This window comes from Arachis stenosperma, chromosome 6 (assembly GCF_014773155.1).
Source record: "Arachis stenosperma cultivar V10309 chromosome 6, arast.V10309.gnm1.PFL2, whole genome shotgun sequence".
Classification (NCBI taxonomy): domain Eukaryota; kingdom Viridiplantae; phylum Streptophyta; class Magnoliopsida; order Fabales; family Fabaceae; genus Arachis; species Arachis stenosperma.
In genome coordinates this window covers 116041503-116065845 of record NC_080382.1, presented here as the reverse complement: position 1 = coordinate 116065845, position 24343 = coordinate 116041503, and the positions used below count along the sequence as shown (strand labels likewise).

At 34.6% G+C, this 24343-nt stretch overlaps 2 protein-coding genes, 1 long non-coding RNA gene and 1 pseudogene across 3 annotated transcripts; all 4 read left to right on the top strand.

The window, feature by feature from the left end:
- Positions 1 to 5604: 5604 nt before the first annotated feature.
- LOC130935775 (uncharacterized) lies at positions 5605 to 11875 on the top strand. Its single transcript, XM_057865660.1, has 12 exons — positions 5605 to 5770; positions 5898 to 6726; positions 6813 to 6880; positions 7514 to 7596; positions 8146 to 8245; positions 8451 to 8536; positions 8618 to 8700; positions 10002 to 10129; positions 10215 to 10316; positions 10524 to 10817; positions 10905 to 11027; positions 11319 to 11875. The coding sequence occupies exons 1-12, from the start codon at positions 5672 to 5674 to the stop codon at positions 11700 to 11702; spliced, it is 2379 nt and encodes a 792-aa protein (XP_057721643.1). The 5' UTR covers positions 5605 to 5671; the 3' UTR covers positions 11703 to 11875.
- A 560-nt stretch (positions 11876 to 12435) lies between these two features.
- On the top strand, positions 12436 to 16874 carry LOC130933471 (uncharacterized). The gene is made up of 5 exons (XR_009067737.1): positions 12436 to 12808; positions 13813 to 14452; positions 15058 to 15134; positions 15231 to 15328; positions 15562 to 16874. It is a non-coding gene; the product is annotated as an uncharacterized LOC130933471 (long non-coding RNA).
- A 216-nt stretch (positions 16875 to 17090) lies between these two features.
- Positions 17091 to 18658, top strand: LOC130933470 (60S ribosomal protein L6-1-like). Its single transcript, XM_057863104.1, has 4 exons — positions 17091 to 17431; positions 17630 to 17736; positions 18123 to 18304; positions 18398 to 18658. Exons 1-4 carry the CDS (start codon positions 17172 to 17174, stop codon positions 18551 to 18553), a joined length of 705 nt encoding a protein of 234 aa, XP_057719087.1. The 5' UTR covers positions 17091 to 17171; the 3' UTR covers positions 18554 to 18658.
- Positions 18659 to 18888: 230 nt separating this feature from the next.
- On the top strand, positions 18889 to 23496 carry LOC130934457 (developmentally-regulated G-protein 3-like; annotated as a pseudogene).
- Positions 23497 to 24343: the final 847 nt, after the last annotated feature.

Here is a 24343-nt window from a genome sequence, read left to right as displayed (position 1 = left end):
AACAGAACAGGCAGCATAGATCAACTTCATGCAGCTTGACAGTCACAGAAATCAACTGATTCAGGTAAAATAAAAATGTAAAACCATTTCCATTCAGAAGCAACAAAAAGTAGAAGCAAACAGAATGGTCGAGCATAGAGCATATTCATGAACCACCAAACAGAATCAGCAAACAGAACAGGTAGCATAGAGAATCAAAAACAAAAATTAAGATCAGCATGTTATCCATGAACCAGCAAACAGAATCAGATGCCCTGTTATTTTTTTTTCAAACAGAACAGGCGAGCTAGAAGGAAGCATGTTCAAAATCAAGAAGACAAGCAAAATCAGTCTTACCGGCGAATGCGAGGCGGGCTCGGCGAGCTCGTCGAGGTTCGGCGACGAGGAGGCGGGCTACGTGGTGGTGGTCGCGGCTGCTGAAGAGCGCTGCTGGGTGGCGAATGAGGAGCGATGCTGGACAGCTGGGTCGCGAATGAGGAGCGCTGCTGTAAGCTGGAGCTTCGTGGGCGGTGGCAATGGTGGCCTTGGTGGATGAGGGGGGAAGAAAGGGGAGGAGGCTGAGAGCTTCGGGGGTTTGGTGGGTGGCTGACCTGATTGATTAGGGTTAGGCTCGTTAAGGTTAACGCGTACGCCAGTTTTTTTTTTTTTTTGTAAATAGCCAAAACAACGTCGTTTGGCTTTTGAATTTCGAAACCACTGAACCGTCAAAAAACCGGACGGTTCTTCCGGTTCGCCGGTTAACCGCCGGTTCGACTGGTTTTTTCACCGGTTTTTTGCCACTCGGTTTTTGAGGTTACCCGGACCGGCCAGGTAACCGGTTCCCAGTTTTTCCGGTTGAACCGGCCGGTCCGGTCCGGTTTTCAGAACCATGGACTTGAGATTACTGGGTTGGAGTGAGTTGCTGTGGGGTACTGTGATATTGTAATTGGATTGATGGTGATTTTTAGGTATGGATGAGAGTCTCAACTAAGAAACACCTAAGGCTATTGGATTGTTGTGATATTGTATTGTTATTGTATTTTTTTCTTTTTGGTTAGTTTTTCAAAAAAGATGTTTAATCTTTGTTAAAATTGTGCTGAAATTTTTCTAAAATTGTGATTAGCTGAAAATCTTGTTAATCTTTATTGAAATTATGCTGAAAATTTTGTTAAAAGTTTGTTAGAATTTCTATTTGTTCATTATGAGTAGAAGGAGGGGTTTAGAATAGTTCTTCTGCAAGGAGAAAGGGATCATTATCTTTTTCTATTGATAACTTCAAATATACATTCAAGTAGTTGACTTATTGGGAGAGAAAAGAGCTATGAGAATGGATCTTACACAACAAGGATTTAAGGTAGAGAATGCAACGGCTAGGCCTTTATGGTCTGCACTTTTTGACTATGCTGTTTTCATTTCTTCTGTCTCACAATAAGTATGCTTTGTTCCATCGAGCATCGGATGATACATTTTAAATTTTTAATATCACTGTCTAATAATAATTGATACTTCTACTTTATATCATACTTAGGTTAAATAGATGGATACTGGAATTTATTGATTTAGGAGGTGAAATGAGGAGACATGTTTGGCATGTTTTGATAAGTTAAATTATAGCTTTACACAAGTTCATAAATGAATATGGACCTTGATTATGACCAATCTTTTGTTATAGAAAAAATAATTTTTTTTATTTTTGTTTTTAATGAAAAAATAGATGAATTGAATTAACTAGATAAGTAGAAGATTGAATATTTATTATTGGTTTGGTTAATTTAATAATTTTTTTTTTATTTTTCGTGATTATCTTAAATTTCATATAATATTATAAATTTTATATGTATATAAATTTTGACCTTTGATATGTTTTTTTATATTTGACTCATGTATTGTATTTAAATGTGATTATGAGATTTTAATTGAAATTATACTTTTAATTTGTATATATTTAAGATTTATATCAGAATATATTTATATTTTTGTATATTTATTTAAAATTTGATATGTTATTTTATTATAATTCAGTTATTTCGGATGAACCACAGTTGAACCGGTTGAATCTCTAAACCGATGAACCAGTAGCTCAAGCGGTTTGATGACCGGTTCGGTTTCAGAACCTCACCTCTCACCGCAGTTCCGTACGGTCACTCGTCACTCCCCTCGCCGGCCGCTAGTGTCTGCTCGCCTCTTCCTTCTCCGTCTGTATTGTCCCGGCTGCCTTATTTCCGCCGTGCCTCGCCTGTCTCTGCCTCCGCTTCCACCTCGTGCCTCGTCTGCCTCTGCTTCCTCCGTCGTCATTGTGTTGGTTCCTCTGCAGGCTCTGTTCTGCTCCTCTTTGAAGCTCTGCAACAGCCCCAAGTTGAAAAATCGTCCGTGACTCTGTTTCTGACTTTCTGCTTCTGCTGTGTGGTGTAGGTGAGCCTTTTTTTTTAGTTGTTCTTATTAATTTTTTATACTGGATTTTTTATGTTTTAATTTATTGATGCTAACTGTATTTGAATGTAAAACTGATTGATTTAATTTGTATTAGGTTTAGATGAATTGTATTTGTATGTAAAACTAATTGATTTAATTTGTTGTTCTCTTTATTCTTTTTCCTTTTTGAGACTTGTATACTAAAGTTGGAGAAACTGAGAGAGATAATAGAGTAGAAGACATTTTCATTAACACTACAAAATTTGGCTCCTAGCTTGATAGTCAAATGATGAAGATTCAATAAAAGAGTCTTTCTTCTGTGTTGTGTGGCACTTTTTAATTTTTTCAGTGGATTAATCACTTTACAACGGTTTGATTTGGAGGTCAGTGGTAATAAATAAGAGTTTATTTTTAAAAAGAGAGAAAATGGAAAGATTTCAAGATGGAATTTTCATTTGAGTTGAAGTTTTTTTTGTTATATTTTTCTTGTTTTGCATTCAGGAAGGGGTCTTCTATGTTCTGTTCTTTAGCGCTTCTGTTTTTCCTTGCATGTTTAGAACAAAGTTGCTAAAAGGTGCAAAAAGAGAGTGACTGTATGGAAAACTAGAAACAAGAAAATATTCAACAATTAATCTGTGAATGTGGAGGAGATGAAAAGGTTGATTTGGTTTTATAAGGAGTCTTGGAAACGAGGAAGGGAAGACAGGATAATTGATCATTGAAGCTGTTTTGTTTTGTGCCAGTAGCCAGTGGATTTTATGTTAGGAGTGATTACTAGTTACTTTGTTTTGTGTTGATTGATCTGCATTTTGTATTTGTATTTTGGTTGTATCTTTTCGTCCTGTTGTTGCTGGTTTTTGTAGTTGTTTTACTCCTGACCACTCTCTTTAGGTTTTTGGATGTGACTTAGGCTTTTCTAGAGTAATGTTCATCTTCATTAAAAAAGAAATTGGAATGCTGCTATATTAGTTTATTTTCCAACGAAATATATTTCCTTGAGAAAAAAAGTCATAATTTCAGCCTTTGCATTATAACTTTAATTTTCAGGGTGTTTTCTTTTTTTTTTTTATTAATCTCTGGATAATTGATTATTTAAGTGAGACCGAATCAACTAGTTTAAGTAGTAATTCAGTAGTTTGATCGATTTAATTATCGGTTCAGTTTTAATAACTATGGCCACAATCACCTGCTGTTAATTATTAGGGAAATGCTACCGTGCTTACAAACGTTTTCAGCATAGTATGCTGATTTTGCGTCGCAATATGAAAGATTGACACGTGGAGGTGGAAATGGTTGTGAGGCAGAGCAAAAGAAGCATCCCATTCTGCAAGAGTAAAAAATTATACGTGGTAGTTAGTTTTATAATTAGTTGATAAGATAATTTAAAAATTAAGAATAAAAAATATTTAAAAATAAATATAAAAATTTTATTAATTATTTAAATTTTAGAATGTATAAAGTTTATAAATTTAAACTAAATAAAATATAAAAAAAATATTTAATTATTCTGTTAGTCTTTATAGTTTCGTAAAACTTTTAATTATGTTTCTATATTTTTTTTCTTTTTAATTAAGTCCCTGCACCAATTTTTTTTTAATTAAATATCTTTTAGCAGTAATTGGCTTAATTTTATAGGGACCCAACTAAAAAACAAATTGATACAGAGACTCAAATAAAAAGAAAAAAAAAGTGTAGGGATCCAATTAAAAAAAATTGGTCCAAGGATTCGATTAAAAAGAAAAAAAGTATAGGAACCTAATTAAATATCGATAAAACATTAATATAATAAAACATGAATTAGATATCGAATCGAGACCATTAGATATCAAACCACATTCAATTTGCTAAAAATCGATAAAACATGAATATAATAAAAGTATAAATTAATAATTTTAAAAAGTAATAAAATTAAAGATAATTTAATAAATTGAATATAAAATTTAAAATTATGCATGAAGATAAAAAAATACTTTGAATATAATGTTTATCTTTGCTTCAAATTAAATACTGTTAAAAAAATAAATGAATACACTTATATAATGTTTATGTTAAGATGGGTAACCAGAGATTAATGGGTTGGACTCGTTGGGTTGGCCCAATCGGCTGAAGGAGAGAGCCCTTTGACTTGGTTCGCCCGTCTAACTTGTGTGCGCGCGAGAGAATAGGGGGTGGTACCTGCAAAGACACTCTGATGCCTAAGTCAGCAAGAGTCTAAGCAAGTTTGGAGAATATTAGAACTTATGGATACCTGAGGGGTGTCAGTGTATTTATATGGTGAACCAATAACTACCGTTGAAATAGTTCCATCTTTTAAAGAGGATAACTGTCCCTTTATCATAGGGAAGTTGAGATATGGCTCCTGAAAGTGGGTTGAGAGATTTTAAAGGTAGTTACTTATGTGAATAAGTATTATTTTGCCAGCTAACCCTTGTTCCCGACTTCCTCAGGGTGGAGCTTATATCGAATCCGACCTCTTGTGAGGAGGTCGATTATGGGGGAGGTCAATCTATGGATTGGGCCTTTTTATCTTATTTGGTTCTAGGCCTTAGTGTTGGGTCAGGGTATGAACAATTTATAAATAATTATTTTATAAATGTTTATTTTAATTTTGTTACACATAATAATAATATAATAAAATTTTTTAGGTTTAATTACTTTGTTGGCCCTATAGTTTCGTGAAATTTTTAATTAGGTCTTTGTATTTTTTTCCTTTTAATCGAGTCCTTGCACCAATTTTTTTTTAATTGGGTCCCTACACTTTTTTTTATTTGGGTCCTTATACCAATTTTTTTTGTCCTATAAAATTAAGCTAATTACTACTAGAAGAGATCTAATTGAAAAAAAAATTGGTATAAAAACCTAATTAAAAATTTTGTAAAACTATAAGGACTAATAAAATAATTAAACTTTTTTAATATTTTATTTCATTTAAATTTATAAATTTTATATATTCTAGAATTTAATTAACTTATAAAATTTTTATATTTATTTTTAAATATTTTTTATTTTTTATTTTTAAATTATTTTATCAACTACTTATAAAACTAACTACCACGCATAATTATTCTTGTAAAACGGGATGCTACTTATGCTTCGTCTCACAACCATTCTCTCCCTCACGTGTCGATCTTCTATATTGCCACGCAAAATCAGCATAATATGGTGAAAACGTTTATAAGTACGGTAGAATTTTCCTAATTATTAATCAATCACCACTTTTTGAAACACAGGGAGAAAAGGGGAAAAAAAAATTCTATTCACTCTCTCATATTGAGTCGCAATGCCTCAAACAGAGGCTGAGAAATCGCGGCGAGAACGGAGGAAAGAATCCCGTTTGGCAAAGAATGCATCCAAACACCAATCATGGCTTCACCACCAGGTACCTTTCTATTCTCATTCCTCTACTCTTCCTTCTTTTTTCTTTTCTAAAAAATAAACCAATATTTATGCCTTGTTTCTCACTTGAACAATGTAACTTTTTTTTCACGATTATTGTTTGTTTATAGAAATGTCGAGCTATCAAAAGAAGTAAAGATGATTCGGATAGGAAAACTAAGACAAACTTTGAGCAACCAATTAGTACTAGTTTTGAGGAAAAAGAGGGTTTAGGGTTTGATTCGGATTCTGAGAAACATGTGACAGCTGAAGAGAATGTTGTATCAGTGGCAATTTGTGGCTCTGATACTAGGAAAATGAAGAAGTTGAAGAAGAGTTCTAAGGGAAGTTCCAAGAAGAAGAGTGGCAAAGAGTTTTTTGGGCTGGATGCTGATATAGCTGCGAAGAAGGATCTTGAGTTGGAAAGGAAGCTTTCCAAGAAGCTTAAGGTGAAGGAAGGAAAATTGAGGGGTTTGGATGATGGGCTGAACATATTGCTCGAAGGAATGTTGCCTGCTATGGATTTATTTGGAGAAGAGGATACTCATGGTGCTAGTGAATTGCCGAAGAAAAGGTTGAAGAAGAGCTTGTTGAGTAAGAAGCGTAAGGAGGAAATACTGCCAAATGAAGGGATGGAAGCAGAGACAATAACTGGAGTATTTGAGCTCATGAGAACTTCTGATCAAGATGGAGCATTAGGTGATGTTGCTGATTGTGGAACTGTTAGGAAGAAGCATAAGAAGAGAAAGTTGTTGAGACAAGAGCAAGAAGATAATGTGGTGGATGATGATGTGTGCATATCGAATACTGTAGAATCCGTGGCAATGGAGGTGACATCAGAGCATGTTTCTGCTGAAGTTCCAGCAAAGAAAGAAAAGGGAAAATATATTGCACCTCACTTGAGAGCTGGTGCTGGAAATGAACCTGAAGAGCATACTCAGATACGAAGACGTATACGAGGTATGGAGGACAGGATTTAGTTTTGACTTCACATGTCTAACTGTATACCATGTATTGATTTTCTTCTAAATTGAGCTCTTTTGTAGGACTTCTTAATAGGCTTTCTGAATCTAATGTTGAATCAATTACCGGAGAATTGTCAGCGATCTTTCAGGTTCACTGCACCATTAGTTGTATTGAAAATGAATGCTTATCTGTCTCATAAACTTTGTTATGTCATTTTGAAATGGGAAACCAAAGAGTTGCAAAGAGAGGGAACTTGGGTAGACACTAGGAAATCTTACCAATTATCTCTTTTTTAAAAAAGAGAAAAAAATCTTACTGCATTTTTAAGATGAAGATTCAATAATTAATCTCGAAGAGCAATACAATGTACTTGTTCTTTTCAAATTTGGAATATTGAAAGGTAAAGGGTCAAAAGACCTTCTGCTAACTCTAGCTTGAAGGTTGAAATTCTGGTAAAAAAAATATTCCTTATAAGTAGAATATGTTGTTGCTGCTTCTGTTGGCTTTTTAAAAAAAAAAAAAACAAAGGTCTTAATGATTTTCTCTATGTAAAGAATGGATGTCCACTGTCAAAGCATCTGAACTGCTCCGTTGTCCCTTGTGTATGCTTCAAATTACACCATATTATACTAATGCACAGTGTAGTTGCTACCCCAATCATTTAACTTGTTTATGTAGTTTTTGTTTGCTTGACAAGTTGTTTCTATGAAATATAACCACGTAAGAAGTTGTACTATTCTATAATCTATACCATAACAGTTTTGATGCAATTCTCTTCCAGTCTGTTGCACGTAGTGTTGCTTCACACATTATGATTGAGGAGGCTTTAGCATCATGCTCAGGTGGGCCACGGGGCAATGAACAGTTAAGCATTTGAGCCTTTCTATTATAGTTACCTTCCCTGTTGAATTGCTATTTGGTGGATTTGTTGTTTCTGTATTTAAAATAATTTGATTGGGAAGCATTGTATTATCGATGAAAAATTTTCAAATAATAATGATGATAATAATAATAAATGAAGATCCTGAACCAAATTCAGTTTTAGCCTTAAATGAAGAGATAAATATTATTAAGCCATTAAATTTACTCAAATTTAGTTATAGCCTTACTGCTAGAGTACCCAGCACAGAAGTGGGAAAAAGGCAGATAATGTTTTTTGTAGAGCTTAGAAGAAATATATGATTGAAAGGAAAAGGTTGTGCACAAATCGGTGTTGGTTTAGGACATTATTTTCATATTTTGAGTTTAGAATCATATATTTTTCTACTTTAAATATTATAATACTAATTCATAATGTCGTGTTCAGTCCTTGAGTATGTCAGATCCCTCCTCTTTGATCTTACATTGAATACTGAACAATGTTGCTTTTAGTTTAATTGACATCCCTCTCCCCTTCTTCCTCTTTTGGTGAAGGTACGCTGCTGTTTTTGCTGCATTTGTTGCAGGGATGGCCTGTTTAGTTGGTGTTGACTTCAGTGCAAAGTTTATGGCATCCTTTGCCAAATGCTTTGAGGTAATGCTTGAAAAAGAAGTCCAACATGCTGATTTTATATATATATATATATATATATATATATATATATATATATATATATATATATATATATATATATATATATTCTTTTTTAGTTTTAGTTTCTTCATCAGATCACCCTTGTTGCTCTCATTGTATTGTGCAGACTGACTGTAGTTTATAATCTTCCCATATTTCATTCCAGGATGAGTACCTTAAAGAGGATAATCTCTCTCTGCGGAATCTTACACTTCTCTTATCCTATTTATGCATATTTGGGGTCTGTTCTAGGTGGGTATACTGCACCAAGCATTTTGAAGTATTAAGTGATTTTTAACTGTACCCTGACAGATATCTTCTTTAATGCTTTAGTGATTTAATATATGACTTTCTAGTCATGTTGAGCAAGCGTTTGACCGAGATAGATGTCTCTATCATATTGGCAGTCCTACAGTGTAAGATTTCTGTTTTTCCCTTGGGTGTTTTTCTAGTTTGTAATGTTCCCCCTCTGCAGTTTGTTTGTTGTTTCGTGGGGAGGTGGGACAATTTGACATTAAGGTTGCGTTTGTTTCTGAGAATAGGACAAGACAAGACACTGAGAACAAGACACAAAGGATAGAGACACAATTTTGTGTTCTTGTATTCTGTATGGTGATAAATTAGAACAAATTATGAAAATCCAATTTATTCTCATTTTTTTAATCCAAAAAATTTGAGATGAAAAATAAAATAATAAAAAATATAATTATGAAAAATTAACAATAATAATGAAAGAAAAAATAAAAATAAATTGTGTCTCTTGTTAGTGTTTCTGTCAGGATGGATACAAAATACATTAATTCAGTGTCTCTGGACCCAATGTCTTTGTCCATGTCTCATCTGTCAAACACGATTTTGTGTCTCTGTGTTCTGCCCTAGTAAACAAACGCAGCCTAAGGGACTGAATGCTATCAATTTTCAGATTTTAAAGTCAAAATTTAAGCTTTTTCACTCTTCAGAAGCATTTTTGACACATTTGACCAACTTTTTATTGTACAAGCCATACATGCATGTTATGAAATATTCCATAGGTGTATTGAGCACTTGGAGTTTTCTTATCTAATTTCTCTCTCTTGTATTTGTTTTAATTTGTTTGTGGTGGTTGACTTGTTGTATCTTTGGTAAATTGCGCTCACATCCTTTAAGATTTATCAAAACTACTTGACCATTCTTCTATTTGACCAGTATACATTCTCGTCCCTTGTATTATGCCAACTGCACGCCTAAACAGTACACTTAGATCCTCTGGTGTTAATGTAATTAACAGATTCTTATACATGTGTGTGTCACCTGTGTACTAATAAGAAAAATACCCTTAAATAACAATGTTAAAAGAACAAGAATCTTTATAGTTATTATTCTATCTTTATGTGTTCTCTATGCATAATGAGATTGTGGGGGGTGTTAAAACTGACCTTTTTTCACCTAGTTTTAACACATTCAGTTTAATGACATAATAGAGGAGAGGTGAGTGTATACTGGTCAAATAGAGGGATGGTATGTGTAATTTTGATAACCTAATGTAATTTTACCATTGTCTGTTTATTCTCTTCGGTCTTTGGGGTTGGTCTTATATTTCCTTATTTTAATCCTTTTATCTCCTTTGCTTATGTGAATTTATAATTGTTACTAATGTACTTCTCTAGATATTTTTATAAAAAATTCCCAATGGATGAACCATATCTAACTTTTATCTTTATTCCATTTGTCTTAATAGGTTGTGGAATGAAAATTAGGGCTGATGATCCAATTTCCATGAAAAATTTTATCATTAGTGTTCAGAAAACGACAAATGACCTGAAGGCTTCCTCCAGAGATAATCATGAAAAGAGAAATAGTAAAAGAGTGAGCATGCTATATTTTATTATCAGAGAAGTTCTCTGGTTTTTCTGCACATAGTTCAGCACTGATTACTTGGTAACACTTGTAGATGGAGTTCATGCTTGAAACCATATGTGACATCAAGAACAACAAGAAAAGACAAAAGGAGGACCCTGCACACCACACTCGGATTAAGAAGTGGTTGCAGAAGGTTGCATTCTTATGTGGCATTATTTATTATTCAATCACCTTTCTCTGTAGATATTACTTGTAAAAGATAATTACTTTTTTGGTGTGGGGGGAACGAATTTATTTTAAGACTTTTATTTTTAAAAGATGTGAAGAAAAGAAAAGTGTTCCTGGTGACTATTCTTTTCTTCATTCCCAGTGACTTCTGTTTCATTTGTGTTATTTCCAGTTAAGAGTGGATGACATTTTACTTAGAGGTCTTAAATGGAGCAAGTTACTTGATCCTGATAAGAAGGGTCAGTGGTGGTTAACTGGGGATTTGGCTTCTGCAACAGATAATGTTGAAGAAGTTGCTAACAGAATAGACAAAGATGTTCTTGAAACACAACGAATGCTTCAGCTTGCTGCTGCACAAAAGATGAACACAGATGCCAGAAGAGCAATCTTCTGTATAGTAATGAGTGGTGAGGACTATATTGATGCATTTGAGAAGCTTCTTCGATTGGAATTACCTGGGAAGCAGGTCAGCCTTTTTTTAATGTTTACTAAACTGTGTTCTTTCAATTATGAGACCCTCCATGTTGACGTATCTATTTTCTTAATGCTACAGGACAGAGATATAATGCGGGTTCTTCTCGAGTGTTGCTTGCAAGAGAAAGTTTTTAACAAGTATTATACGGTGCTGGCGACGAAGTTGTGCGAGCATGACAAAAATCACAAGTTTACCCTGCAGGTAATGTTCCTCTTGTTATAAAACTGGTATGAATGCTAATTTGAAACAGAACTATATATTGCTTTTGTGTATGGAAAATATGACAAGAGGTAGGTGATTATGAGAAACTATTGGACTGTGATCAATAGTTGCACCAATGTGGGTGCTTGCACAGTTGTGACAAAATAGTGCTGAGGAATTCTCAAATGCTTTGGATATCGAATTTGAATTGCATTATTTTGCTTGATTTATGTTATCATAACAGCACTTCATATTAATTTATGACTCATTTTTACCCTACCGTTTTTGCAGTTTTGCATTTGGGACCACTTTAAGGAACTTGATTCAATGCAGCTTATGAGGTCAATGCACCTTGCCAAATTTGTGGCTGAAATGGTTTCCTCTTTCACCCTCTCCCTTGCAGTGTTGAAGACTGTGGAGCTCAGTGATCTCAACCTGTTATCCCCCAGAAGAGTTATGCATTTCCGCATGCTGTTTGAGGCCATCTTCGAGTACCCCGATAGCACTGTCTGGAATGTATTTACACGTGTGGCCGTGGCCCCTGAACTCGAGGGTCTTCGACAAGGCATTGAATTCTTCGGTAAAGAGTACATTGTCAAATCCAACAAAGATCTAAATCAGAAGTTTAAGTTGGTAAAAAGAGCCCTTAATAATGTGGAAGGAGTTTTGATGTGAATGAAGTGTTGAATTATATTCCCAATTTTGTAGTCATGCTAATTTTATTTAAATAATTCTTACATATCTTTCTAAATCGACATGTTCTGGTCTTCCCGGGACCGGAGGTAAAACTATGTAAGAGATTTCGTCAAGCATTATTATTAAAATCCTATTTCTAAGCTTGAAAATTTTCTAAAATGAGATAAATTTATTATTTGAAATTAAGATACTATGCTGATGAGTGCATGTAAAACTATGTTTATGTAACTAAGAAATGAGGTTCCATTTGTGGCGCACCTTCCGAAATAGGTGTGCTTACCGTAAAAATCGGACCGGTCATCGAATCGTTTTAGTCATTGGTTTATTGATTTATTAGTTCAATCGTGGTCTAACCGTTTAATAATAAAATAATAAATAATTTATAAATAAACGCCTAACACATACTTGTAGTCTAATAAAACTTAGTCATTCCATAAGAAAATCACCATCTATAACAATGCAATTCCAATCACTGAATACCAATGTTTTGAAAATCGGACCGGATTGGTCGGTTGAACTGGTTCGACCGTGAACTGGCAGGGCAAATGGTTCGGTTTACTAATAGAACACTATTTTAAAAATCTGATACGAACTGTTGACCGGTTAAGAACCGGCCGGTCAGACCGGACTGAAACCCGGCCGGTTTATAAGAAACGACGCTGTTTCCTTCCTTCGTTGAAAGAAAAGGAATTGCACGCGTTTGTCCCCCCACCCCCATTTCTTTCTCCAACTCTTTCCTTCAGCAAATGCCCTAGCTCCACCAAAGAAAGCAAACCCTAGCCTTCACCAATCTTGTCGCCAATCTTGTCGCCGTCTGTCGGAGTGAGAAACTGCTGCTGCCGCCTCCGTTGCACTCAAGAACTTCCGTCTTCGTGCTATCGGCGTTCGCTACTTCGATCTCACCAACCCCTGTTCGCTCTCCATCCCCTGTTCGCTCTCACGAATCGCCTGGTTGCCGTCGTCCGCGCGCTCAACAGCTCTCCGTCGTCCGTCGAAGGTCAATGCTCACTGCTAGTGGCTTGTTCTTCGTGTATTTTTTATTGTCTGTTCAGAAATCAAACCCTCTTCGTGCTTGTTCTTCGATGGTCAGTGATAGTCGTTTCTAGTGTTTTTGTTTTCAATGCTTGATGATTATTGATTAAGTGATGCGTTGCTGTTTTCTTTTTTTACTTTGTGCTTGAGATTGGATGCTCTGTCAGTGCTTAGTACTTGTTCTTAGTTGATTGGCTTTGCTCACTACTCTGGCTTGTTCTGGCCTGCTCTTGATTGATTAACTCTGTTACTGGCTTATTGATTGATGATAAATTGCTACTGATAAGTTGTTACTGTTTTGTTAGGGATAAATTGTTACTGTTATTGATAAATTGTTAGGGATTACTTGTTACTGTTTTGTTATGTTTGTTGCTTAATGCTAAAATGGAAATCAAATCAAATGCTGTTTGTTGCTGAATGATAATTTTTGTTGCTGAATGATAATTTTTGTTGCTGAATGCTGTTGGTAGTATTAATTTTGTGCTGCTATTAATTTTCTGGCGGTGCTGCTGCTGTTTTTAATTTTGTGAATGATTTATTAATTTCAGTTATGGATGATAGTATTAACCTGCTGTTTTATGCTATTAATTTCAATGAAAAATTTGCCAGAGATGTTGAGGGACTCTTAAGCTTATATGAAGCTTCACATCTTAGGATTCATGGAGAAGACATATTAGATGAAGCTCTTCGATTCACCTTAAATCCATAACTCTTGTGAACGTTATTTTGTTTTATTTTATTTTTGAATTTGATGATATCTTTGATCTTTGTTGCCTATGTTAGTTGGTGTTTGTTGATGGCCTGGAGTTTTGAGCTGTTTGTTAGATGAGTTTAATTGTGATAAATTTTGATAATTGTTATGTTTTGAGAAGGTTTGGTCAGTAATTAGGTTGAGCTCGAGTTTAGATTGTGATAAATTTTAATAATTGTTATGTTTTGAGAAGGTTTGGTTCGGTGATTAGGTTGAGCTTAATTGTAGAAGAGGTCTTGCTGCTCAGTTATAAGATTGTACGGTATTAACTTATTAAATGATTAGAATTGCATTTTGTTTGAACAGTGTTGACCTATTGAATAGTATTCAGCAATGTTCTGAAAACTGGACCAGACCGGCCGGTCCGATCATTTCAACCTCGAACCGGAGACGTAAACCGGAAATTATAAAACCGGATGTGAATCATTGAACCGGGCAGAAACCGGCCGGTTTGGATAAAACATCACAGTTTTGCGCTTTATGGGGAGAAACAAAACGCGCTTCTCCATCTCCTTCCTTATTCCTTCGAGCAGAACACGCCCTGCCTCAACCCGGGGAAAACCCTAGCCGCCACCACCGCCGCAGGGAGAAGCCGTGTTTGCCGCCGTCCGTCGCAGTCAGGGGCTTGTCTCCTCGAGTCTTCGTGCGTCACAGTCAGGGGAGTTCTCCAAGTCTTCGACCTGTTCGCAGTCACCAGTCGCAGGCGCACCGCTTCTTCCTCCAGCTCGGCGGCCGTTGTGTTGTCGCCGTTGTTTGTCGCCATCTGTTGCAGTCAGGGATTTGTCTGAAATGTTTGTTTTACGGTTTTAAATGGCAAAGTGATGCGAAAATTGGGTGTGGAGGTTGTGGGGTTGGGAGCCCTAAGGTTCACTGGATTCCTTAGAGAACAATGCAACAGAATAACATGAGTTTTGAATCAATGTACATTGTTCGAATGCTGAAACAGGTACTAAACTACTAAAACCATTCCTTTTTGTTTTTGCTTGAATTTTAGAAGAAAGAGCAATGTAATGTATTCCTTTTTATGATTCCATAAGACCAAGGTTAAATTAACAATTCAGGTGGAGTTGAGTTTTGTTTATGAGTAATTAAATGCACGAAACAGGAATAGGATTGCTAATTTCTTTTGCGACTTTCATTGTTCTTTTCCCCTTGTTGTGCTGCTGTTGTTGTTATGCTGCTGTTTTGTTATGGCACTGTGATTTTGCGATCACTGATCAGTGTTTTGAATTTGGAATTTCTGTTAAGCGACTTGTTAAGCGACTTGTTAAGCTGCTGTTCTTGTTATGCTGCTGTTTTGTTATGGCACTGTTGTTGTTATGCTGCTGTTTTGTAATGGTTGTTGCTGAATGCTAAAAATGGAAATCAAATCAAATGTTGGTTGTTGCTGAATGAGTAGGGTAGCTACCTGCCAATGCCATATATAAATAAACTGATAAATGATGATGATGGTAGTGGAAGGAGAGTCAAAGTGTATAGGTAGTTGGCTTTATATGTGCTTGATTGCAAGACAATTATCTGAAGCTTTCTATTGATTGCTTCTAAATATAGGTCACTTGTTGCCAACTTAGCAGCTGCTAATTGCTACAAGTCTGAGCATTTGAAAAGACCAGAAAATTGGGCATTAGGTACCCAGTTTATTTGTTTGGACCCCTTTATATCTCTGTATCTGAATAGTTCTGATGACTGACATTTGTTATTGTTCATGTTTTGTGTGTAAACAGTTGAAAAAGCCAAGTATTACTACATTGCTGGCTTTTTCCTAACTTTATCTCCAGATTCCATTCAATTAGTTGTTGAACATGCTGTTGCAAATAACAAGGTATGATATGGATAGAATGTGGTATTTCCTTTTGATTAATGATATAAGCCTCTGAATGTTGTGCTTAAAACTTCTAATTCAAAAATTTCACTTGCCATAGCATGAATTGTAATTTACACCATATCTAAGGACCACCGAATAGATGAGTGAGATTTTATATTGGGAGGATTCTTTTGCGCACTAGTTAGGAGAATTTATCATTGATCATTCCATTTTTTTTTTGTTGTATGCAGGCCTTCACCATGAACCTTTCAGCCCCCTCAACTTGGAAACAACACTAGATCCCGTTTATGGCTTGTTCAGCAAGAAGAATCTGTTGCTAAGAGAGCTCGATCTCTTACAACAGATGAACGCAACTCTGCCTAAGATTAAACCGAAAAGGTCATCTTGCAAGGTTCAGGTGCATGTTCAGTTAGCATAATACCATAGAATGATCAACATTTTCTCACTGAACTAGCTCAACATTCTTTTGAAATTGATAATCATTTATCTCCTGACATTTCTAAATTAGAATCTAAGGTGTTAAATGATCCTATTAACCCTCAAAGTCAAAATTTAATATTTAGATATTTCTTTTTACTATTTAACTTTTGAGTTTGTATTTTGATAAGATCATATGAATTTGGTTAATGATTTTTTGTGTAGTGTTTTAAATTTGGAAGATATTTTAGGATGTTTATTTATAATTTATTTATTATTTTTTTCTAAAACGATTTTTTTGGTTGAACTACCGGTTGAACCGGTTGGATCAATAAACCAATAAACCAGTGACTAAAACGGTTTGATGACTGGTCCGGTTTTTAAAATCTTGGTTATTAGTTTAACGGTGGTCACTCGTTTACATGATTGATTTAATTATAATTAAATAAAAATATAAAATTATAAAAAAATTAAAATAAAAAATTAAAATATATGTTTTCACAGATATATTAATAACAATCAAGTATTAATTTATAGATATAAATCACAACTAATGATGCAAACATATATAATAAACTAGTAATTAGTATAAAACATTTTCTTAATTTAAATGAACAAAAGAACAAAATATAGCATAATAAGTAAATTAATGTTTAACAAACTAATCAAAAACATACTTCAACTAATTTATAAATAAATCCATAAATATGATTATATAAATAGTCTAATATTGTCCGTGTTTGTTAATACTCAATATTAAATCGACTCTTAATATTACAAGTAAATTCTAAGAATAAGACTATGAGTCTCTACCCAGAAAATAATCTCAAAAAAAATCTCAAGTAATGATTTTCAGCAACAAATCCACCTCAGAAAGAGGAAAAGAAAAGAGAAAAAAAGAAAATAATGAATGGTATATAAGATATGGTATAGGAAGAAATTAATAATACTACGTGTACATTAAAATCAATCACTAAAATCAACTATTAGTATAAAATATATATTGGAATATAAATTTAAATTAAAAATAAATTAAATTATATATATTTATATATAAATATATTAATGGCTGATTTTAGTATACAAATAATATTTTTTTAAAAAAATTGATCTACACCATAGAATAAATAAAAATTTTCACAACTTACTCCGGATTTGAAATTTTTTTGAACAACAGGATTTTTTCCGGTTGAAGTATAATATAACTACATTAGTTTTTTAGTTTGGGACAAGAATTTGGGCCGAGCTACGATGCAAACAAGACAATAAAAACAAGTTGGGCCTAGTTATTGGGTTTATGTGTCTACAAGGGTAAGGCACAGCGCAATATATAGCCTAAGATCATTGATAAAAGCAAAGGAAGTCGAATTAGGGTTTTGTGGGAGGAGAAGTAAGCGTTGCAGTTGAGTGAAGAACTCTAGCAATGGCGCCGAAGCAGAGAGCAGCAAGGAAGGTCGGCAGGAACCCTGAACTGGTGCGGGGGATCGGGAAGTACTCTCGGTCTCAGATGTACCACAAGAGGGGTTTGTGGGCCATAAAGGCTAAGAACGGTGGCAAGTTCCCCGTCCATGAACCCAAGCCTAAGCCCCAGGCCCTTGCTCAAAAGCCTCCTAAGTTCTATCCTGCTGAAGATGTCAAGACTCCTCTTGTCAACAAGCACAAACCCAAACCCACCAAACTCAGGTCTGTTCTTTTTTTCTAATTTTCGATATCAAATGTGATAAACAAAATTCTTGATCTGAAATGAGAATTTAGATTGGGATGGTGGCATTCTTGGCTATTTAATTTTACTATTTTTGTACATTGATTGACCTATCTTAGGGTTAGATTATTGATCCAATTGATCTTATATGTTTCATTTTCTTTTTGTCACGTTTTCAGGGCTAGCATTACTCCTGGGACAGTGCTGATTCTTCTTGCTGGAAGATTCAAGGGGAAGAGAGTTGTGTTCCTCAAGCAGCTTCCTTCTGGGCTGCTTCTTGTGTCTGGTAACTCTTGCTCATTATCCTCAATGAAGTTTCTGTTTATGTTATTGTCTCGGACTTATAGTGAAAAATAGTGTTTTAAATCATATTGAACATTGGCTTTCTGTTTATTCGGATTTTGCTTGATAAGCTTTCTTTTTTTTTAATATGTGGGTGATGCTTCATTTCTCCCCTATGTCACTTAATTGAATGCGGGATTATAAGTGCTATCACATTAGTTCTTGAATTAAGTTGTCCATTGCAGTTTCAAGCTTCGGATTTCAACGCATAGACAACGTTTTCTCTTTTGATATTGCTTTCCATTGTGTTGTGTATAACTTGTGTCCGAATAAGCTAGCGGATTAATGAAGTTTTTCTTTCCTCTGGTCTTATGTATCTTGTTTCCTTAGGACCCTTCAAGATTAATGGAGTTCCGTTGAGACGTGTGAATCAGTCGTATGTTATTGCCACATCAACCAAAGTAGATGTGTCTGCTTGTAACGTGGAGAAATTCGATGACAAATACTTTTCAAAGGAAGTCCAGAAAAAGAAAAAGAAGGGAGAAGGCGAGTTCTTTGAGTCCGAGAAAGAGGTTAGTTTGTATAAATTTCTTGTTTTATTTGTCTTTCTGGCACTTGCAGTTTTTATCAGCATTTGCTTATGTGCTATCTTGCTTCAAATGTAGGAGAAGAAGACCCTCCCTCAAGACAAGAAGGATGACCAGAAGACTGTTGATTCTGCTTTGATAAAAGCCATAGAGAGTGTTCCAGACTTGAAGTTTTACCTTGGTGCTAGGTTTTCTTTGAAGCAAGGCCAGAAGCCTCATGAATTAGTCTTCTAGAGGAAGGCAGAGTCTTAGAATTTCTTTTTGATATTCTGTTTTGTGTTAAGACTTGGATCTAATTGTTGTCTTTTGATAATAGACATTTGCGAATGTGTTTTTTTATGTTGTTAGTTATCAACAGATTGGTCCAGTGATTTTGTCTTCAATTTTGCATTTGTGCGAATTCGTTTGATGAATTTTAGGCTTCAAAGTTGGCATAGTAAAAGGAAGCATAGAAGATCTTCTCATTGGTTTTGAAAATTATTCGTTTTCATTTTATAGTATTGGCCTAGTGACAAAGAAAACATAGGACTTGACTTGTTGCAACAATAACGTCCTTAAGTTTAATGGAGTTTTCTTCGGTGGGGAAAGAATAATTTGGACCCTTGAAGGACCAGGTTATAAATTCAAATAATAAAAAATATATGGGTTGGTTCACAAATAAAGCAGAGTAACGGTTGAGAAAATTTGGAGGGAAGATGGGTTGGGGTCACTGGAAAGCTTCCTTTGGAACCCATAGAAGGATTGGTGCACTCTGCATATTTGTTCTACAGTTCTAGCATCTTCTTCCTTTTTTTCCCCAGCTTAAGAGCCAACACGACACATCACAACACAAAAGAGTAACCATTAATCATCCCTGTATACTTGAAGAGGATTCATCTGAAACTATTTTCTTCTCTTCCTCTGAGCTCATCCTTCAACAATGGTGACCGTGATGCAGAAAATAAAGGATATCGAAGATGAGGTACCCTATGCGTTGTCTCTAATGCTTCCTTCCTTCCTTCCATTGTATTCTCAACGGAACTTGGTTGCACGCCTCGATTCGTATCCGTGAAAGTATAACATTTTTGGACTACAAACTAATCCATAAGTTGTTTTCCTCTGCAGTAGTAGGGTTACTAGCGTTTGATTACGAATTACAAAATTTTAAAGCCATATCCTAGGATCCAGTTTTAAGGTGTTATTAATACAAATGATTTATACTTAATATGATTCTTAAGAAGCTCTATGCATTTCTAGAGTTGGAATAGAAGCTGTGCTTAATTGTGATTAATGTTCCTTAATCGGAATTATTCTCGCCAGAAACTCCTATATTCTATTTTCGTTGGAGTTCATATTTCAGTACATATTGCAACTTCGTCTGATTAGTGATTACGTTCAATAATATTTAAGCATCAAGTAAGATGGGATTGTAATAAATTCCTTGTTACTCAGAATAAGTGAAGTTTTTATGTTTAGGCTAAAACTAAAACAACTAATACTGCAGATACCTCTAAGTTGTAATTCTGGTTGAATATGTATAGATTGAGTTTGAGAGATTGACAGCTACAATAAGGTTTCATATTATTTCTGTGCATGTGCTTTGTTTCCTTTACTCCCTGCATATGGTAATCAAGAACTGAGGAACTGTATTGATTGTTCAAAGCAGCAGCTGTATTTCCATTGTAGTTATTATTTCAAGTATGATCATTGTCATTTTTATGCCGCAGATGGAAAGAACGCAAAAGAACAAGGCTACTGCTCATCATTTGGGCTTGCTGAAGGTAAACATGTTTCTGCATTGTGTGCTTCATCGTTAGATGGGATATGGGAAAGAACGTGATCAATTTCATCCAAGCACTGGAATGATGGGGTCATGTTGAATGAGTTGGTAGAATTTTGTAAGAGTAATTGCTCTAGAGATTGCATTTGGACGTGCTTCTGGTTCATGACTCATGACTCAAACCCTTTCCCTGAAATTCAATTGGAAGTTGTATTATTAGGCTAAGCTCATTCTGCTCTTGGAATAGGCCTTCTTGTTTCCACTTTCTAGCTGTTGCTGGATACAAGATTCCTACTGATTTACATATTGATTTATTTATAATTTTGGGTGCATGTAGCTCGTACGCGTATCCGGATTTGGATAAAACATTAAAATATAAGTTGAGAATATTTGAATTGTTTTTTCATCAGCCTTGGGCTCCTATTGTTAACTTGGATACTCTGTTTGAAAGTTTTCTGATATATGATATTGAAGGCTACATGGGTGTTTTCACTTTTGCTTCTATTTGGATTTTGGAATCAACCACCAATAAGATTATTTTTTATTAGAATTATTTTCCTTGTTATCTTTTACTTTTGTATTTCTGTGATTCTATTCTTGCTGCTAGTTGATTTAATATTGTTAAGCATATGGCCACTCTGGTACTAGGCTAAACTGGCAAAGCTGCGGAGGGAACTCCTTACTCCTTCATCAAAAGGTGCTGGAGGTGCTGGTGAAGGTTTTGATGTTACTAAAAGTGGTGATTCAAGAGTTGGTCTTGTGGGTTTCCCTTCAGTTGGCAAATCTACTCTACTGAACAAATTGACTGGGACATTTTCAGAGGTAGGAATGTATTTCTATGAGTCTTATATACTGCCATCTTCACTATTTAATTTATTTATATCGCAGTGTTTCACTTCTATGAGTTCTACGATGTTTTTGAAATATTGCAAGTGATGTTTCTTTTTCTCTTTCTGAAAAATAAAATAAAATTGCATGGGATAGGTGCATGTCATATCTAGGGTAAGGTTGTTGGCCTATGATATTGAGATCAAGGTTTTTTATCTGGAATCAACCCCTCTGCTTACAGGGTAAGGCTGAGTACATCTACCCTTAGGAGATCTTAATCCGTGGGGACCTTCTGGAGTGGCCACCATTTATATCTCGAGTTCATTCTATTTTTTTTTATCATCTGATCTGATTAATTATAAAATGGTATAAATGAGCTGTTACTTATTTTAACTTCTACATTTTGCTATCATTCATGATGTTTGTCAACTATTCTTAAGTAGATTTTAGTATAATATATGTCAACAAAATTTCAATGTTGATTAGCCAAATCACGTCTTTTGTAAGTAATTAACTATGTAATCAAAGGTCCTTGTGAAACTTGTAAAAATTTTTCCGTTGATCTTCTGCTGAATGCTGTGGTGATATCAATGGAAAACATTTGAGTGTCTAGAGAACCTGTGGTTTTATATTTGGTCATATGGCAGAATTGTTTTTCAAAGATTCTTGATTCTTAATGGCAGTATTTAGAGAACTGTGTATAATTGTAAGCTATGTTTTTGTCTTTTTCTCCACTGGCAGAAACTGTCTTCAGCACCATACATGATTGTTACATATTTAGGAAGATTGATTCAGATTTCGCAAACTTCATTCCATCAAGTTTCTGCACGAGCATTGATTCTTGTATTTAAAAATATTTAATACTTAGTAGTTGTTCAACTAATATAAGTATATTCATATAGATTTGCAATTAATAACTAATTAACTATGATCCGCCATGCAACTTGGCACATTCACACTTCGGGAAGCGGCAAAGACACATTTTTATTTTATATATTGCTTGGCAAATGCAGGTTATCAGTACTGCAAGGACTTGCAATTGTATTTTAATTGTTCTTGATGCCATAAAGCCAATAACTCATAAGCGGCTTATAGAAAAAGAGCTGGAGGGATTTGGTATAAGGTAACCAATTGTATTTGAATTGCTCGTGTCATGTATGCAAGTTTCCACTTGTCTTAACCCCCCCCCCCCCCCCCCTTCCCCTGCGGGAAGAAGCTTATTTGCTTTGTTTCTCTTTGATTAACTTGTTTACTGATTGACTGTAGGTTAAATAAAGAGCCACCAAATCTGACTTTTAGGAAGAAAGATAAAGGTGGAATCAACCTCACTTCAACGGTTACCAACACACATTTGGATCTTACACTGTGAAGGCTATATGTAGTGAGTACAAAATTCACAATGCAGATATTACTCTCAGATATGATGCTACTGCCGATGACCTTATAGATATTTTCGAGGGAAGTAGAGTATACATGCCTTGCATCTATGTTGTGAACAAGATTGATCAGATCACACTTGAGGAATTAGAGATATTGGATAAGCTACCTCATAACTGCCCAATCAGGTAATTCTTCATTCAAATCATTGGTCTTGTATGCTAAATATCTCAAACCTTTTTCCCCTAGGAAGCATTTTTTTTTAATGATCGTTATTTCTTCCATTTCCATAGTTGCCTTAACTTATAGATCGTTTATTTATAAAAGTTATATGTTTTTCTGACTATTCTTTAGTGCACACCTGGAGTGGAACCTCGATGGTCTTCTGGAGAAAATTTGGGAATATCTCAATTTAACTCGTATTTATACTAAACCTAAAGGGATGAATCCTGACTAGGAGGACCCGGTAATATTGTCATCTAAAAGAAGAACAGTTGAGGACTTCTGCAATCGCATTCACAAGGATATGCTTAAACAGTTTAAGTAGTAAGCATCCTTTCCCAATCTTGAAGCTTTATTTATTCATGAAGTCTTGTGACTTTTCCATGTATGCGTTAAAAGCTACTACATGTTCTGAATCATGGTCACCTAAATTTGCATCATAAAACAGAACGATGAACATGCCCCCTCTCCCTATCACCACACTCCCATTCCGATCCCCTTGCCTTCATTTTTTTTTCTTTTTCTTTTTTCCTCCTCCCTCGCCTGTATCTTTCATTCACCCAATGCTTATATGTTTGCTGAATGATGCAGTGCTCTGGTCTGGGGTTCAAGTGCGAAGCATAAGCCTCAAAGAGTTGGCAAGGTAACCTACTCAATTTACTCCACTTATTTGCTCCCCCCGCAAAAGTTGTATTTCTACTTTTGTTCTTCCTTATTAGTAAATGTTAATACTAAGTGTAATACGCTGTTACATACCAGGAGCATGAACTTGAAGATGAAGACGTGGTTCAGATTATCAAGAAGGTATAAGAAGTTATAAGTGTTGTTGCAAGATCTTCAAGATGATATCTTATAGAAACATAACAGGGGCATGAGTTGGAACTGAGACTTACAAGCAGTGATTGAAGATCTCTTCGTGATTTCCCCGTGGTTAAATCACACTCAAATTACTTTACTTTTTCAGCTGGGAGTTGAGTTGAGTATTTCAAGTCCGGAGATGTAATTAAAAAAGGACAATTTACGTATTTAAATAAAATGTATGAATTCTTTATCCAAATGTGCAAAACAGATAGTTGTTACGTATTTGTGCAAATTTCGTTATTATGTAAACCGTGGGAGCCAACCACAGTTTCTCATTTGTACATAAATCGTGGCTGGTAGGTACGGTTTACGTGTTGGATGAAAATGAGCATAAACCGTGGGAGCCTACCACGGTTTATGATTGCATGTAAATTTTCATAAAACCTTGCTACCAGCAACTGTTTATGAAGGAGTGGGAATTGACATAAACCCTTGTAGCTTATAACGGTTTATGAGGAGTAAACATCTATATATATGTGGGTGAGATTCAAGCTGCATGAGAGAGATCATTATCATAATGGCAAGTGAGGAGGAGAGTGTTTTTGTCCTATTGCTAAATTTTAATTTTTTACTTTAAATAAAAAAATTAAATTTTATAATTTAAGAAAGTAAAAATTAAAAAAATAAAAATTAATCTTTTAAAATTTTTAATTTTTTTAAAAATATTTTTTATCTTTTATTCACCGGATAATAATACACCCGAACTGTTGACTTTTTTTTGTTGCTGGACTTGTTCACAAATTAAGAATAAATTACTTTTAAAATTTTAAAATTTTTTATTTTTTATTTATTAAATATTATTGTTATTTTTTATTTTTTAACTGTTAGAATTAATTTTTTTTAGATTCAATATAAAAAAATGAATTTACAAATTTAAGTAATATCTAGTAAACAATAAATTTGTAAATTCATTTTTTTATATTGAATCTAAAAAAAATTAATTCTAACAATTAAAAAAAAAACAATAATATCTAATA